The sequence below is a fragment of the Phyllobates terribilis genome, unplaced genomic scaffold, assembly GCF_046119375.1.
Source record: "Phyllobates terribilis strain yellow unplaced genomic scaffold, ASM4611937v1 Scaffold_1__5_contigs__length_1240528914, whole genome shotgun sequence".
Classification (NCBI taxonomy): Eukaryota; Metazoa; Chordata; class Amphibia; order Anura; family Dendrobatidae; genus Phyllobates; species Phyllobates terribilis.
Genome location: NW_027362761.1, coordinates 1,237,735,436 through 1,237,752,100, shown reverse-complemented (window position 1 = coordinate 1,237,752,100; position 16,665 = coordinate 1,237,735,436). Strand labels below are relative to the sequence as shown.

The 16,665-nt window shown below is 58.5% G+C and overlaps 1 protein-coding gene across 9 annotated transcripts in view; it reads right to left on the bottom strand.

Moving 5' to 3' along the window:
- DCTN1 (dynactin subunit 1) overlaps window positions 1-16,665 on the bottom strand; it is a 106,803-nt gene that overhangs the window by 64,489 nt on the left and 25,649 nt on the right. For 4 of the 9 annotated variants that reach the window (XM_073650617.1, XM_073650620.1, XM_073650618.1 and 1 more), the window contains exons 4-6: window positions 1,495-1,686; window positions 1,225-1,422; window positions 950-1,154 (exon numbers count right to left, since the gene is read on the bottom strand). In XM_073650617.1, coding sequence (XP_073506718.1) covers window positions 950-1,154; window positions 1,225-1,422; window positions 1,495-1,686 — 595 coding nt within the window. Of the gene's footprint in view, window positions 1-949; window positions 1,155-1,224; window positions 1,423-1,494; window positions 1,687-3,556; window positions 3,578-9,115; window positions 9,134-13,209; window positions 13,231-16,665 lie in introns of all 9 variants that reach the window. The other 5 variants (XM_073650598.1, XM_073650619.1, XM_073650607.1 and 2 more) reach the window with 3 other exon arrangements.

The following is a 16,665-nucleotide window of genomic DNA, read 5'->3' as shown; positions in this document are numbered from 1 at the left end:
TGTACATTACCCCATCACCTGCCGTCATATGCTCCACCACCTGTACATTACCCCACCACCTGCCGTCATGCGCTCCTCCGCCTGTACATTACCCCACCACCTGCCGTCATGCGCTCCACCGCCTGTACATTACCCCCACCTGCCGTCATGCGCTCCTTCGCCTGTACATTACCCCCACCTGCCATCATACGCTCCACCTCTTGTACATTACAGCACCACCAGCCGTCATACGCTCCATAGCCTGTACATTACCCCACCACCTGCCGTCATACGCTCCTCCGCCTGTACATTACCCCCACCTGCCATCATACGCTCCACCTCTTGTACATTACCCTCACCTGCCATCATACGCTCCACCGCTTGTACATTACCGCACCACCTCGTCATACGCTCCACCGCCTGTACATTACCCCCACCTGCCGTCATATGCTCCACCGCCTGTACATTACCCCACCAGCGTCATACGCTCCACCGCTTGTACATTACCGCACCACCAGCCGTCATACGCTTCACCGCCTGTACATTACCCCATCACCTGCCGTCATATGCTCCACCACCTGTACATTACCCCACCACCTGCCATCATACGCTCCACCGCCTGTACATTACCCCACCACCTGCCGTCATGCGCTCCTCCGCCTGTACATTACCCCACCACCTGCCGTCATGCGCTCCACCGCTTGTACATTACCCCCACCTGCCATCATACGCTCCACCGCCGGTACATTACCCCCACCTGCCATCATACGCTCCACCGCCTGTACATTACCCCACCACCTGCCGTCATGCGCTCCACCGCCTGTACATTACCCCCACCTGCCATCATACGCTCCACCGCCTGTACATTACCCCCACCTGCCATCATACGCTCCACCGCCTGTAAGTTGCCCCACCATGTGTATGTCACCCCGCCTCCTCCCGCCATACTTTAGTCCACCATATGACCCACCTTTCTCCTCAATCTCGTGCTTCAGGATCTCCAGGTCCATGGTCAGCTCCTCCACCTTCTCCTTTAAGGTCTCCACCTCCTGCTGTAAGGACTCTGCTCGCTCCTCGGCCATCTCCTTGTCCAGCGTGGCCATTTCTATAGCGTCTGCAGTGTCCGCCATCTCCTCCATGTAGCGCTCCTGGGCCTCCAGAGCTTCCTTGGCCTCCTGTACAAAAGACATGATGGTTGGATACTGCTGCTCCTTGGATGCGTCTTCTCCGGCGCCGGTCACCCACCTTCTTGGCCTCCTTGAGCTGGCGCTGGAGGTCGGCCTGCTGCTCCTGCATCTTACTCCTCCACTCCTGGAGCTGCTCCAGCTGAAGCTTGGACTTCTCCATCTCCTTCAGCTTGGCCTTGTCCTCGGACCTCTTCATCTTCAGGGTCTCCAGCTTCTCCTCCAGATCCTTCACCTGAGCTCTCAGGTTCTCCTCCTCCTGGAATAGCGCACAGATCAGGGTCTGGCCATGAGGATGGGACACAAGGGGCAATGATGCCGCCATCTTTACCTTGGAGGGCCCCGGGGCAGGCAGCGGGGCCACCGGAGAGGTCAGTGAGGGCGATGGGATGATGGGAGCCGCTAGTGGGGTCTGTGCTGGCGTGCTGGGCTCGCTGCTGCTGATCTCTCCACATGATGCCGATGCAGATCCGGAGGCCCCGGCCGTACCGCTGGATGCAGCAGAGCTGGACGGGCGCGTGGGCTGCAATCAGGAGACACCTCATTAATGGACGGGACTATACGGCACAGAGTGCTCCATCCCGGCCTCCACGGCACCGACCGCTGCTCCCCCGGGGAGTGATGATACCGCAGACTTGGTGTGTGACCTCTGCACCATGTGCAAGACCACTGCTTGCTGTCAGTGATTGGCTGCAGCCTCGTCCTGGCCAAAACCTGCTGACAACGAGCCTCCAAAACCATAGAATGTGAGCAGAGCGTGAACGGTGGAGGGGCACAATATACATGAAGACCCCATAATAAAGGGCTACTCCACCCTACAGAACCAGGGACGGGCAGCGGCCGGGTGTGATGTAGCAGAGCTGAATGTGTCAGCACCAGGGACGGTAGGGTGTGATGTATCAGAGCTGTATGTGTCAGCACCAGGGACGGCCGGGTATGATGTAGCAGAGCTGTATGTGTCAGCACCAGGGACGGCCGGGTATGATGTAGCAGAGCTGTATGTGTCAGCACCAGGGACGGCCGGGTGTGATGTAGCAGAGCTGTATGTGTCAGCACCAGGGACGGTAGGGTGTGATGTATCAGAGCTGTATGTGTCAGCACCAGGGACGGCCGGGTATGATGTAGCAGAGCTGTATGTGTCAGCACCAGGGACGGCCGGGTGTGATGTAGCAGAGCTGTATGTGTCAGCACCAGGGAAGGACGAGTGTGATGTAGCAGAGCTGTATGTGTCAGCACCAGGGACGGCCGGGTGTGATGTAGCGGAGCTGTATGGGTCAGCACCAGGGACGGCCGTATGTGATGTAGCGGAGCTGTATGTGTCAGCACCAGGGACGGCCGGGTGTGATGTAGCAGAGCTGTATGTGTCAGCACCAGGGACGGTAGGGTGTGATGTAGCAGAGCTGTATGCGTCAGCACCAGGGACGGCCGGGTGTGATACAGCAGAGCTGTATGTGTCAGCACCAGGGACGGCCGGGTGTGATATAGCAGAGCTGAATGTGTCACCACCAGGGACGGCCGGGTGTGATATAGCAGAGCTGAATGTGTCACCACCAGGGACGGACGGCTGTGATGTAGCGGAGCTGTATGTGTCAGCACCAGGGACGGCCGGGTGGGATGTAGCAGAGCTGAATGTGTCAGCACCAGGGACGGCCGGGTGTGATGTAGCAGAGCTGTATGTGTCAGCACCAGGGACGGCCGGGTGTGATGTAGCAGAGCTGTATGTGTCAGCACCAGGGACGGCCGGGTGTGATGTAGCAGAGCTGAATGTGTCACCACCAGGGCCGGCCGGCTGTGATGTAGCGGAGCTGTATGTGTCACCACCAGGGACGGCCGGGTGTGATGTAGCAGAGCTGTATGTGTCAGCACCAGGGACGGCCGGGTGTGATGTAGCAGAGCTGAATGTGTCAGCACCAGGGACGGCCGGGTGTGATGTAGCAGAGCTGAATGTGTCAGCACCAGGGACGGCCGGGTGTGATGTAGCAGAGCTGAATGTGTCATTTCCGTTGTGTCTGTCTGAGGCTGGCGGACCCTGCCGGCACTGTTGTGGGGTCTTCGTACAGTCTTTTCCTGGCATAACTTCGTGTAGCAGAGCGAGGTGCAGTGTGCGGCACACAGTACAAGACAAGGGAAAATCATAAATCACAAAACGAAGGGGCGACAATCCGTGTCCCGGGACCACGCTGCGGTGTGCACAGGTGGCTCCTGTGACTGCTGGTGGGACACAGAGCTGCGGTGTTGTTACAGTGTAGCAGCCACTGATCCAGGACCACAGACAATGAGCCAGTGTACAGTCATCTCATGTCCGAGACACCTAACAATGGCGGCTTCTCCAGCCCCTCCCCCCACAGACAGGACCATCAGACACACTCTGCTCGGCTGCTCCGGGCGCTCACCTTAGTGCGGCGGGTGGTGATCTGCGGAGAAGCGGCAGGAAGAGACAGAGGAGAAGCCGAGGCGGAGAGAAGACAGCAAGACAGGGGTTAATGAGATCCAGGAGCAGGACAGAGCAACAAACCATCAGCGCAGTCACCCAACAGTGTCACAGCCTGCAGTCACCTCCAGAGCTGTACTCACTATTCTGCTGTTACATCATGTCCTATCCTCCAGTCACCTCCAGAGCTGCACTCACTATTCTGCTGTTATATCATGTCCTATCCTCCAGTCACCTCCAGAGCTGCACTCACTATTCTGCTGTTACATCATGTCTTATCCTCCAGTCACCTCCAGAGCTGCAATCACTATTCTGCGGTTACATAGTGTTATCCTCCAGTCATCTCCAGAGCTGCACTCACTATTCTGCTGTTACATCAGGTCTTATCCTCTAGTCACCTCCAGAGCTGCAATCACTATTCTGCTGTTACATAGTGTTATCCTCCAGTCATCTCCAGAGCTGCACTCACTATTCTGCTGTTACATCAGTTTTTATCCTCCGGTCACCTCCAGAGTTGCAGTCACTATTCTGCTGTTACATCGTGTCTTATCCTCCAGTCACCTCCAGAGCTGCGGTCACTATTCTGCTGTTTCATCATGTCTGATCCTCCAGTCACCTCCACAGCTGCAGTCAGTATTCGGCTGTTACATTGCGTCTTATCCTCCAGAGCTGCGGTCACTATTCTGCTGTTACATCGTGTCTTATTCTCCAGTCACCTCCAGAGCTGCGGTCACTATTCTGCTGTTTCATCATGTCTGATCCTCCAGTCACCTCCACAGCTGCAGTCAGTATTCGGCTGTTACATTGCGTCTTATCCTCCAGAGCTGCGGTCACTATTTTGCTTGTTTCCAGTGATTTCTTAGGATACTGACACTCGTGCTGTTAGGAGTCCAGTGGGCGGTTCCCCTCAATGACTGACAGTGTATCATGTGACGGTGCACAGTACGGGTGCATTACGGAAGGCCCGCCCACTGGACTCCTAGTGCAGAGCCAGAAGCTATCCGGGGATCGGTGGAGAATCCTCCTTATCCTTAGGCTCTGGGTAATCAGCCGATCATAGGGTCCGGGATGACAGAGCGTCCGCGGGGCTCTGGGGAGACCGGGTTGGCAGGAGGAATGATGCATTACACCCCAATAATAATTCAGACGCTGTGGCTGAGTGGAGGGATATCAGTCCTGCAGCTGCAGCAGAAGTGCGAGTGCAGCTCTGGCTGTGACTGGAGCAGTGGTGTAAGCGGAGCAATGCTCTGCAGAGATGTCACCCGTCCTGCAGATAATCACATGCACAGGGCACATCATGCTGTGTGCCCCTCACCAGCTGGTACACGGGGGTACGCTCAGCCGACGGGCCGAGCAGGGGCTGCACTCATGTGTGGTGCCCCCCACAGTTACAGGCGGGGGAGGATGCTCCACAGAAGACCCCGGAGACCTCACACCAGCCAAACTAGTATGGATTACCATGAGACTGAGGGGCCGTGCAGTGACCGGACCCCCAGGGTCAACAGACCCTGCTGGTGAGGACAGAGGCTGGCTCCGCCCTCTGTGCAGTGACCAGACCCCCAGGGTCAACAGACCCTGCTGGTGAGGACAGAGGCTGGCTCCGCTCTCCGCGCAGTGACCAGAACCCCGGGGTCAACAGACCCTGCTGGTGAGGACAGAGGCTGGCTCCGCTCTCCGCGCAGTGACCAGAACCCCGGGGTCAACAGACCCTGCTGGTGAGGACAGAGGCTGGCTCGGCTCTCCGCGCAGTGACCAGACCCCCGGGGTCAACAGACCGCGCAGTGACCGGACCCCCAGGGTCAAAAGACCCTGCTGGTGAGGACAGAGGCTGACTCCGCTCTCAGCGCAGTGACCGGACCCCCGGGGTCAGCAGACCCTGCTGGTGAGGACAGAGGCTGCCTCCGCACAGTGACCGGACCCCCGGGGTCAGCAGACCCTGCTGGTGAGGACAGAGGCTGGCTCCATCCTCCGCGCAGTGACAGAACCCCCAATGTCAACAGACCCTGCTGGTGAGGACAGAGGCTGGCTCCGCACAGTGACCGGACCCCCGGGGTCAGCAGACCCTGCTGGTGAGGACAGAGGCTGGCTCCGCCCTCCGCGCAGTGACAGAACCCCCAATGTCAACAGACCCTGCTGGTGAGGACAGAGGCTGGCTCCGCACAGTGACCAGACCCCCGGGGTCAGCAGACCCTGCTGGTGAGGACAGAGGCTGGCTCCGGACAGTGACCGGACCCCCGGGGTCAGCAGACCCTGCTGGTGAGGACAGAGGCTGGCTCCGCTCTCAGCGCAGAGACCGGACCCCCGAGATCAACAGACCCTGCTGGTGAGGACAGAGGCAGCCTCCGCACAGTTACCGGACCCCCGGGGTCAGCAGACCCTGCTGGTGAGGACAGAGGCTGCCTCCGCACAGTGACCGGACCCCCGGGGTCAGCACACCCTGCTGGTGAGGACAGAGGCTGCCTCCCTGCAGTGACCGGACCCCCGGGGTCAGCAGACCCTGCTGGTGAGGATAGAGGCCGGCTCCGCACAGTGACCGGACCTCCGGGGTTAGCAGACCCTGCTGGTGAGGACAGAGGCTGGCTCCATCCTCCGCGCAGTGACCAGACCCCCGGGGTCAGCAGACCCTGCTGATGAGGACAGAGGCTGGCTCAGCCCTCTGCGCAGTGACCGGACCCCCGGGGTCAACAGACCCTGCTGGTGAGGATAGAGGCCGGCTCCGCACAGTGACCGGACCCCCGGGGTCAGCAGACCCTGCTGGTGAGGACAGAGGCTGGCTCCGCCCTCCGCGCAATGACCGGACCCCCGGTGTCAACAGACCCTGCTGGTGAGGACAGAGGCTGCCTCTGCACAGTGACCAGATCCCCGGGGTCAGCAGACCCTGCTGGTGAGGATAAAGGGCCGGCTCTGCACCCTCCGCGCAGTGACCGGACCCCTGGGGTCAACAGACCCTGCTGGTGAAGACAGAGGCTGCCTCCGCACAGTGACGGGACCCCCGGGCTCAACAGACCCTGCTGGTGAAGACAGAGGCTGCCTCCCTGCAGTGATCGGACCCCCGGGGTCAGCAGACCCAGCTGGTGAGGACAGAGGCTGCCTCCCTGCAGTGACCAGACCCCCGGGGTCAGCAGATCCTGCTGGTGAGAATAGAGGCCGGCTCCGCAAAGTGACCGGACCCCCGGGGTCAGCAGACCCTGCTGGTGAGGACAGAGGCGACCTCCGATCTCCACACAGTGACCGGACCCCAAGGGTCAGCAGACCCTGCTGGTGAGGACAGAGGCGACCTCCGATCTCCACACAGTGACCGGACCCCCGGGGTCAGCAGACCCTGCTGGTGAGGACAGAGGCTGGCTCCGCACAGTGACCGGACCCCCAGGGGTCAGCAGACCCTGCTGGTGAGGACAGATGCCGGCTCCATCCTCCGCGCAGTGACCGGACCCCCAGGGGTCAGCAGACCCTGCTTTTGAGGACAGAGGCTGGCTCCGCACAGTGACCGGACCCCCAGGGGTCAGCAGACCCTGCTGGTGAGGACAGATGCCGGCTCCATCCTCCGCGCAGTGACCGGACAACCAGGGGTCAGCAGACCCTGCTTTTGAGGACAGAGGCTGGCTCCGCACAGTGACCGGACCCCCAGGGGTCAGCAGACCCTGCTGGTGAGGACAGAGGCTGGCTCCATCCTCCGCGCAGTGACCGGACCCCCAGGGGTCAGCAGACCCTGCTGGTGAGGACAGATGCCGGCTCCATCCTCCGCGCAGTGACTGGACCCCCAGGGGTCAGCAGACCCTGCTGGTGAGGACAGAGGTCGGCTCCATCCTCCGCACAGTGACCGGACCCCCAGGGGTCAGCAGACCCTGCTGGTGAGGACAGAGGTCGGCTCCATCCTCCGCACAGTGACCGGACCCCCAGGGGTCAGCAGACCCTGCTGGTGAGTACAGAGGCCGGCTCCATCCTCCGCACAGTGACCAGACCCCCGGGGTCAGCAGACTCGGCTGATGAGGACAGAGGCTGGCTCTGCCCTCCGCGCAGTGACCGGACCCCCGGGGTCAACAGACCCTGCTAGTGAGGACAGAGGCTGCCTCCGTGCAGTGACCGGACCCCCGGGGTAAGCAGACCCTGCTGGTGAGAACAGAGGCTGCCTTCACACAGTGACCGGACCCCTGGGGTCAGCAGACCCTGGTGGTGAGGACAGAGGCTGGCTCCGCACAGTGACCGGACCCCCAGGGGTCAGCAGACCCTGCTGGTGAGGACAGATGCCGGCTCCATCCTCCGCGCAGTGACCGGACCCCCAGGGGTCAGCAGACCCTGCTTTTGAGGACAGAGGCTGGCTCCGCACAGTGACCAGACCCCCAGGGGTCAGCAGACCCTGCTGGTGAGGACAGATGCCGGCTCCATCCTCCGCGCAGTGACCGGACCCCCAGGGGTCAGCAGACCCTGCTTTTGAGGACAGAGGCTGGCTCCGCACAGTGACCGGACCCCCAGGGGTCAGCAGACCCTGCTGGTGAGGACAGAGGCTGGCTCCATCCTCCGCGCAGTGACCGGACCCCCAGGGGTCAGCAGACCCTGCTGGTGAGGACAGATGCCGGCTCCATCCTCCGCGCAGTGACCGGACCCCCAGGGGTCAGCAGACCCTGCTTTTGAGGACAGAGGCTGGCTCCGCACAGTGACCGGACCCCCAGGGGTCAGCAGACCCTGCTGGTGAGGACAGAGGCTGGCTCCATCCTCTGCGCAGTGACCGGACCCCCAGGGGTCAGCAGACCCTGCTGGTCAGGACAGAGGCCGGCTCCATCCTCCGCGCAGTGACTGGACCCCCAGGGGTCAGCAGACCCTGCTGGATACAATGTAACAGGTGATGAGATCCCCGGTTTCCCTGGTAACGGGATCCTGCCCCATGTGTGATCCAGTAGGTCTGTGTGATCCAGTTGGTCTGCTGCCAGTGAGCGGAGACGTCTCACAGCTGAGGGGTCGGTACAATCACATCCAGTAGACGGACTGTTACGATGGACCGGTGCAGAATGTGAGGACGCTCGGTTTCCATCCACCGGCAGCAGACGATGGGATGAAGCACAGAGTCACCGGCAGAACTTTCCATTCTGGAATGATGAGAGTTATACTGAGGCAATGGTGGGCCTCCCCCATGCCCCCCACCCCGGCTAGTCTTCATGTGCAGCCCCTGGACCCCAGGCCTGGCGGGGGGCCGCATGCAGACAGACCCCGCTGAGGAGCTGCACCAGCCCCAGATCCTGACCCGTCCTCTGCTGGGAAAGCTGGGTGACCCCACCGTGGCGGAGCTGGCAGCTGCTGCCCCCTGGTGGCGGCCTCCTGGTGCAGGATGACTCCGCAAGAAGCGGGGCGACCCAATGCCTCCACCCCCTCATCACCCAGCTTTCCCAGGAGCAGACAGAAGGGAACGCCTGAAGGACTCCTGTGTGGAGGCCACAGAGGAGGCCGCAGGGAGCGAGGCTCTGCAGCTCCTCGGCACCCCAGACGGCACGTCATGCAGCACAGAGGGCACAGCGGGGGTCGGTACCTTCCTGGTGGTCGGGGCCTGCTTCATGGTCACACAAGGGTAGAGGGGACAGAGAAGAGAAGAGTTAGGACATGAACGCTGCCGGCCGCGCTTCTCCCACAATCACTGGCGAATGGCCGCAGCGTCTCCGGAGACGGTCCTGGGCCCGGCTACGCTCCCTGCTGCTGCCAGTCACTGCCGGGATGCTCCATGCCACCACCCTCCGGGGATGTGGCACGGCGGTGATCAGGGAAGGACAGCGCCCGCTGCTGCCACCACCGCCCCGTGCTCCGATTACATCACCAGCGCCGCTCCGCGCCCGGAGAGAGACGCCTTGTGCACGGCGTAATGGCTCCGATGCTTCTCCATCTCCGAGGGCAGGGGGGAGGGGAGGAGCGGAGGAGGAGGAGGAGGGGGCGAGACACAAAGGAGGGGCGGCCGTAACCCGGCAACCCAGCAGCATCAGCCGGCAGGAGAATTCAGCGCTGGACCACTTCTGTGCCAGGCGTCACGTGACTACCGGCCCCGAGGGGTTAACCCCAGCACTGCCAGGCTGCAGTGCCGCTCCGGGCACGGAAGGGTTAACAGCAGCACTGAGAGGCTGCAGCCCCAAACTGGGCACCGAAGGGTCAACAGCAGCACTGAGAGGTGGCAGCCCCGCACCGGGGAGAGAGGGGTTAACACAAGTCCCACACCGGGCACCGAAGGGTTAAAACTGAGTTCTATGTACATGGAGTAACAGTGATTGTACACTGGCGACAGACAGGGACTTGAAAGTCTTCACACCCCGTGAGCTTTTCCACATTTTAGCCACAATCTTCCATGTACCTTATTGGGATTTTCTGTGATACAAAGTAAGAAATATTTGTGACGTGTGAAGGAAATGATAGGAGGTTTTCCGGTTTACTAATTATATGATAAATATAAATCTGAACATTGTTCTGTGCATTAGTATTCAGCCCCCTGGGTCAGTGCTTTGTAGGACCACCTTTCACTGCAATTACTGCTGCAGTCTTTTGGGGTCTGTCTCTACTTCATCCATCTTCCATCACCTTTCACCAGCTTCCCTGCCTCTGCTGAAGAAAAGCCTCCCCACAGCAGGATGCTGCCACCACCATGTGTGACGGTGGGGATGGTGTTTTCAGGGTGATGTGCAGTGTTACTTTTCCACCACACATAGCGTTCTGCATCTAGCCCAAAAAGTTCTCCTTTGGTCTCATCTGACCAAAGCCCCTTCTTCCACATCCCTTCTTTGCGGTGTCCCCTACATGGGACTTCTTATGGTTTTCATAAAAGTCTTTCTTCTTGCCACTCTTCCATAAATGGCAGATTTGTGGGGTGTATGACTAATAGAGACTAGAGTCCTGTGGACAGATTCTCCCCCCTGAGCTGTGGATCTCCGCAGCTCCTCCTCAGTGACCATGGGCCTCTTGGCTGCTTCTCTAATTAGTGAGCTCCTTGCTTGGGATATCAGGTTAGGTGGACGGCCATGTCTTCCTAGGTTTGGAGCTGTACCACACTCTTTCCATTTTTGGATGATGGATTGATGCTCCATGACCCTGCTTTCCTCTTCTCCACAGCTTTATCCCTGACTTGTCCGGTGGGCTCCTTGGTTTTTAGCTTTATCCCTGACTTGTCCGGTGGGCTCCTTGGTTTTCAGCTTTATCCCTGACTTGTCCGGTGGGCTCCTTGGTTTTTAGCTTTATCCCTGACTTGTCCGGTGGGCTCCTTGGTTTTCATGATGCTTTTTCATCCCTAATGTTCCCACACAAACCTCTGAGGCCATCACAGAACAGCTGTAGTTAGACTGATGAGATATCACACCCAGGTGGACTCCGTGTACTAACTAGGTAACTTCTGGAGGTGATTAGTCATTCAGGATGTTATTTAGGGGCATCAGACTACAGGGGGTGAATACCAATACACAGCACGATTCTCAGATTTATATTTATTGAATATTTAGAAAACTCTGTATCATTTCCTTTACACGTCACAAACACTTGATTGGATTTTCTGTGAAACCAGAACAAACTTTCATGTTTGTGGGTGTAACGTGAAAAAATATGGAAAAGTTCACGGGGTATGAAGACTTTTTCAAGGCGCTATCCAGACAACATACGGGCAACATACAAGCGACATAACATTAAATGCAGGCAGAACCGGTGTTCACAGCTCACCAGGGTGCGAGGTGTCATATGAGCCGCAGAAGCGGTCCCCAGTCTCCCCAGCCGCAAGCCCCGCTCCTCATAGTCTCCCCAGCCGCAGCCCCGCTCCTCATAGTCTCCCCAGCCGCAGCCCCGCTCCTCATAGTCTCCCCAGCCGCAGCCCCGCTCCTCATAGTCTCCCCAGCCCCGCTCCTCATAGTCTCCCCAGCCCCGCTCCTCATAGTCTCCCCAGCCCCGCTCCTCATAGTCTCCCCAGCCCCGCTCCTCATAGTCTCCCCAGCCCCGCTCCTCATAGTCTCCCAAGCCGCAGCCCCGCTCCCCATAGTCTCCCCAGCCGCAAGCCCCGCTCCTCATAGTCTCCCCAGCCGCAAGCCCCGCTCCCCATAGTCTCCCCAGCTGCAGCCATGCTCCTCAGTCTCTCCAGCTGCAGCCCTGCTCCTCATAGTCTCTCCAGCTGCAGCCCTGCTCCTCATAGTCTCTCCAGCTGCAGCCCTGCTCCTCATAGTCTCCCCAGCCCCGCTCCCCATAGTCTCCCCAGCCCCGCTCCCCATAGTCTCCCCAGCCCCGCTCCTCAGTCTCCCCAGCCGCAGCCCCGCTCCCCATAGTCTCCCCAGCCGCAAGCCCCGCTCCTCATAGTCTCCCCAGCCCCGCTCCTCATAGTCTCCCCAGCCCCGCTCCTCATAGTCTCTCCAGCCGCAGCCCCGCTCCCCATAGTCTCCCCAGCTGCAAGCCCCGCTCCCCATAGTCTCCCCAGCTGCAGCACTGCTCCTCATAGTCTCCCCAGACACAAGCCCCGCTCCCCATAGTCTCCCCAGCCCCGCTCCTCAGTCTCCCCAGCTGCAGCCCTGCTCCCCGTCGGGAGTGAAACCATACTGCCCACATAGTGGCGCCCCAGCTGTTCTGCAGAAGTAATGCTGATGCCATACAGAGTGTGAATTGTGCAAATATCACAGTGCCGCAGGGTGGTCTGCCAGTCACATCCGCTGTCTCCTGCGGGCAGTATTAACAGGTGCAGAACACGTATTGATTTGTATGTAAGGACCTGACCTTGTTCTGCTCACACAGCTGGCAGTTCGTTACAATGCATCACTGCAGTGACTTCTCTGTCATGGACGCAGCAGTACTATCCGCGCCGCCCTGAGGGTTTGCTACAGTGCATGGTTGCAGGCAATATGGCAGAGGCTGCGACTGGTACGGCCGTGTACCCCCCCCCCTCCATAATGGATAATGGCCTCCATACACTGCGGGGTCTCAGAGGAGAGGAGGATAATGGAGGCTCAGCGGGGAATAGCAGATAATGGCTGTAACCAGATACTTTGCTGGCTTCACCACTTATGGCTAACAGGCCCCACAGCAGCACAGAGGACATCAGGAGTGGGAGGGGCTAATCTTCTGGGAGGTGACGCAATCCTCCAAACACCTGCACACAGGGGGGTCCCCGGCCGCAACCAGTACACGGTGGGGGCCCTCCGGCCGCACCTATACGGTATATACACATACATACACAGATACAACATGCGATCGTGGCCCTGCAGCATGGAGGAGACAATACCCCACACCCACTGGAGACGAGATAATCCACACTGATCACAGCTGTGATAATCCCAGATAATCTGTATCACTGCAGGGATTATATCAGATGATCCGGATACTAGAACATACAGGACACGATATGTACAGGGGATTATTACATGACTGGAGATTATAATCTGCACGCTGCATATGCCGTGTAACATGCAGGCGCTGTGTGTGGGGGCAGAGCACGTGTCAGCATGTCGGGGGTCCCGTGTGCGCCCCCCCCGCACAGAACATGCCCCTTGATTAGGGATGAGACAATGATGGAAGAAGCCGGACAAGGACGAGAGGCCGTGCAGGAGACAGCGGCATGCATGGAGGAAATATGGAGGCATGCGGAGCACGACAGCGCCCCCCGGAGGAACGGCACCGCACCTTCTTAGGCTTCAATCCACGCTGCATGGAGAGGGCAAATGTCAGAGGTTAGAGAATCCGAGAGGAGGAGTAGTACCCTGCACAGAGAGAGGTTAGCGATTCCGAGAGGAGGAGTAGTACCCTGCAAAGAAAGAGGTTAGTGAATCTGAGAGGAGGAGTAGTACCCTGCACAGAGAGAGGTTAGTGAATCCGAGAGGAGGAGTAGTACCCTGCAAAGAAAGAGGTTAGAGAATCCGAGAGGAGGAGTAGTACCCTGCAAAGAAAGAGGTTAAAGAATCCGAGAGGAGGAGTAGTACCCTGCACAGAAAGAGGTTAGTGAATCCGAGAGGAGGAGTAGTACCCTGCACAGAAAGAGGTTAGTGAATCCGAGAGGAGGAGTAGTACCCTGCACAGAAAGAGGTTAGTGAATCCGAGAGGAGGAGTAGTACCCTGCACAGAAAGAGGTTAGTGAATCCGAGAGGAGGAGTAGTACCCTGCACAGAGAGCGGTTAGTGAATCCGAGAGGAGGAGTAGTACCCTGCACAGAAAGAGGTTAAAGAATCCGAGAGGAGGAGTAGTACCCTGCACAGAGAGCGGTTAGTGAATCCGAGAGGAGGAGTAGTACCCTGCAAAGAAAGAGGTTAGTGAATCCGAGAGGAGGGGTAGTACCCTGCACAGAAAGAGGTTAAAGAATCCGAGAGGAGGAGTAGTACCCTGCACAGAGAGCGGTTAGTGATTCCGAGAGGAGGAGTAGTACCCTGCACAGAAAGAGGTTAGTGAATCCGAGAGGAGGAGTAGTACCCTGCACAGAAAGAGGTTAGTGAATCCGAGAGGAGGAGTAGTACCCTGCACAGAAAGAGGTTAGTGAATCCGAGAGGAGGAGTAGTACCCTGCACAGAAAGAGGTTAGTGAATCCGAGAGGAGGAGTAGTACCCTGCACAGAAAGAGGTTAGTGAATCCGAGAGGAGGGGTAGTACCCTGCACAAAGAGAGGTTCGTGAATCCGAGAGGAGTAGTACCCTGCACAGAAAGAGGTTAGTGAATCTGAGAGGAGGAGTAGTACCCTGCACAAAAAGAGGTTCGTGAATCCGAGAGGAGGGGTAGTACCCTGCACAGAGAGAGGTTAGCAAATCCGAGTGGAGGAGTAGTACCCTGCACAGAGAAAGGTTAGTGAATCCGAGAGGAGGAGTAGTACCCTGCACAGAAAGGTTAGCGAATCCGAGAGTAGTACCAACTGAGACCACAGCCCCATTACATTTATAATGTGGAGACCCCCCAGACTGATTGTTAATTCTCAAAACTCTCAACTCAAGAGTAAAATGTGTCTTTATTACTGAGATACGAGATGACAGTTGGTACTCATGAAGTTCTACGGAGAAATGTAACTCATTATACTCCTCCCTCCTCCAGCTCCTCCTCACGCAGCGGCCCCTCCTCACGCCTCCAGCTTCGGCCCCTCCTCACGCCTCCAGCCCCCGCCTCCAGCTGCGGCCCCTCCTCATGCCTCCAGCCCCCTCCTCCAGCTCCTCCTCCCACCTCCAGCTGCTGCCCCTCCTCATGCCTCCAGCCCCCTCCTTCCGCTGCGGCCCCTCCTCCCGCCTTCAGATCCGGCCCCTCGCCCAAACTCCAGCTCTGGCCCCTCCTCCCAGTCCGGCCCCCTCCTGCCGATCCAGCCCCCTCCTCCAGCTACTCTTCCTGTCAACCCCCTCCCGCCTCCAGCTCCTCCTCCTGTCTGCCCCCTCCTCGAGCTCAAGCCCCTCCTCCAACTCCGCCGCCTTCAGCTCCAGCCCCTCCACCACCATCCAGGCTCCGTCCCTCAACCGGCCTCCAGGCTCCGCCCGCCTCTACATTACTCTGTGCTCCTCCTCCTAGACCCGTCCTCTGCCTTCTACATTACTCTGTGCTCCTCCTCCTAGACCCGTCCTCTGCCTTCTACATTACTCTGTGCTCCTCCTCCTAGACCCGTCCTCTGCCTTCTACATTACTCTGTGCTCCTCCTCCTAGACCCGTCCTCTGCCTTCTACATTACTCTGTGCTCCTCCTCCTAGACCTGTCCTCTGCCTTCTACATTACTCTGTGCTCCTCCTCCTAGACCCGTCCTCTGCCTTCTACATTACTCTGTGCTCCTCCTCCTAGACCTGTCCTCAGCCTTCTACATTACTCTGTGCTCTTCCTCCTAGACCTGTCCTCAGCCTTCTACATTACTCTGTGCTCCTCCTCCTAGACCCGTCCTCTGCCTTCTACATTACTCTGTGCTCCTCCTCCTAGACTCGTCCTCTGCCTTCTACATTACTCTGTGCTCCTCCTCCTAGACCCGTCCTCTGCCTTCTACATTACTCTGTGCTCCTCCTCCTAGACCCGTCCTCTGCCTTCTACATTACTCTGTGCTCCTCCTCCTAGACCCGTCCTCTGCCTTCTACATTACTCTGTGCTCCTCCTCCTAGACCCATCCTCAGCCTTCTACATTACTCTATGCTCCTCCTCCTAGACCCGTCCTCTGCCTTCTACATTACTCTGTACTCCTCCTAGACCCGTCCTCCGCCTTCTACATTACTCTGTGCTCCTCCTCCTAGACCCATCCTCTGCCTTCTACATTACTCTGTGCTCCTCCTCCTAGATCCGTCCTCTGCCTTCTACATTACTCTGTGCTCCTCCTAGACCCGTCTTCTGCCTTCTACATTACTCTCTGCTTCTCCTCCTAGACCCATCCTCTGCCTTCTACATTACTCTGTGCTCCTCCTCCTAGACCAGTCCTCTGCCTTCTACATTACTCTGCTCCTCCTCCTAGACCAGTCCTCTGCCTTCTACATTACTCTGTGCTCCTCCTCCTAGACCCGTCCTCTGCCATCTACATTACGCTGTGCTCCTCCTCCTAGACCTGTCCTCTGCCTTCTACATTACTCTGTGCTCCTCCTCCTAGACCCGTCCTCTGCCTTCTACATTACTCTGCGCTCCTCCTCCTAGACCCGTCCTCTGCCTTCTACATTACTCTGTGCTCCTCCTCCTCCTAGACCCGTCCTCTGCCTTCTCCATTACTCTGTGCTCCTCCTCCTAGACCCGTCCTCTGCCTTCTTCATTACTCTGTGCTCCTCCTCCTAGACCCGTCCTCTGCCTTCTACATTACTCTGTGCTCCTCCTCCTCCTAGACCCGTCCTCTGCCTTCTACATTACTCTGTGCACCTCCTCCTCCTAGACCCGTCCTCTGCCTTCTCCATTACTCTGTGCTCCTCCTCCTAGACCCGTCCTCTGCCTTCTTCATTACTCTGTGCTCCTCCTCCTAGACCCGTCCTCTGCCTTCTACATTACTCTGTGCTCCTCCTCCTCCTAGACCCGTCCTCTGCCTTCTTCATTACTCTGTGCTCCTCCTCCTAGACCCGTCCTCTGCCTTCTACATTACTCTGTGCTCCTCCTCCTCCTAGACCCGTCCTCTGCCTTCTCCATTACTCTGTGCTCCTCCTCCTAGACCGGTCCTCTGCCT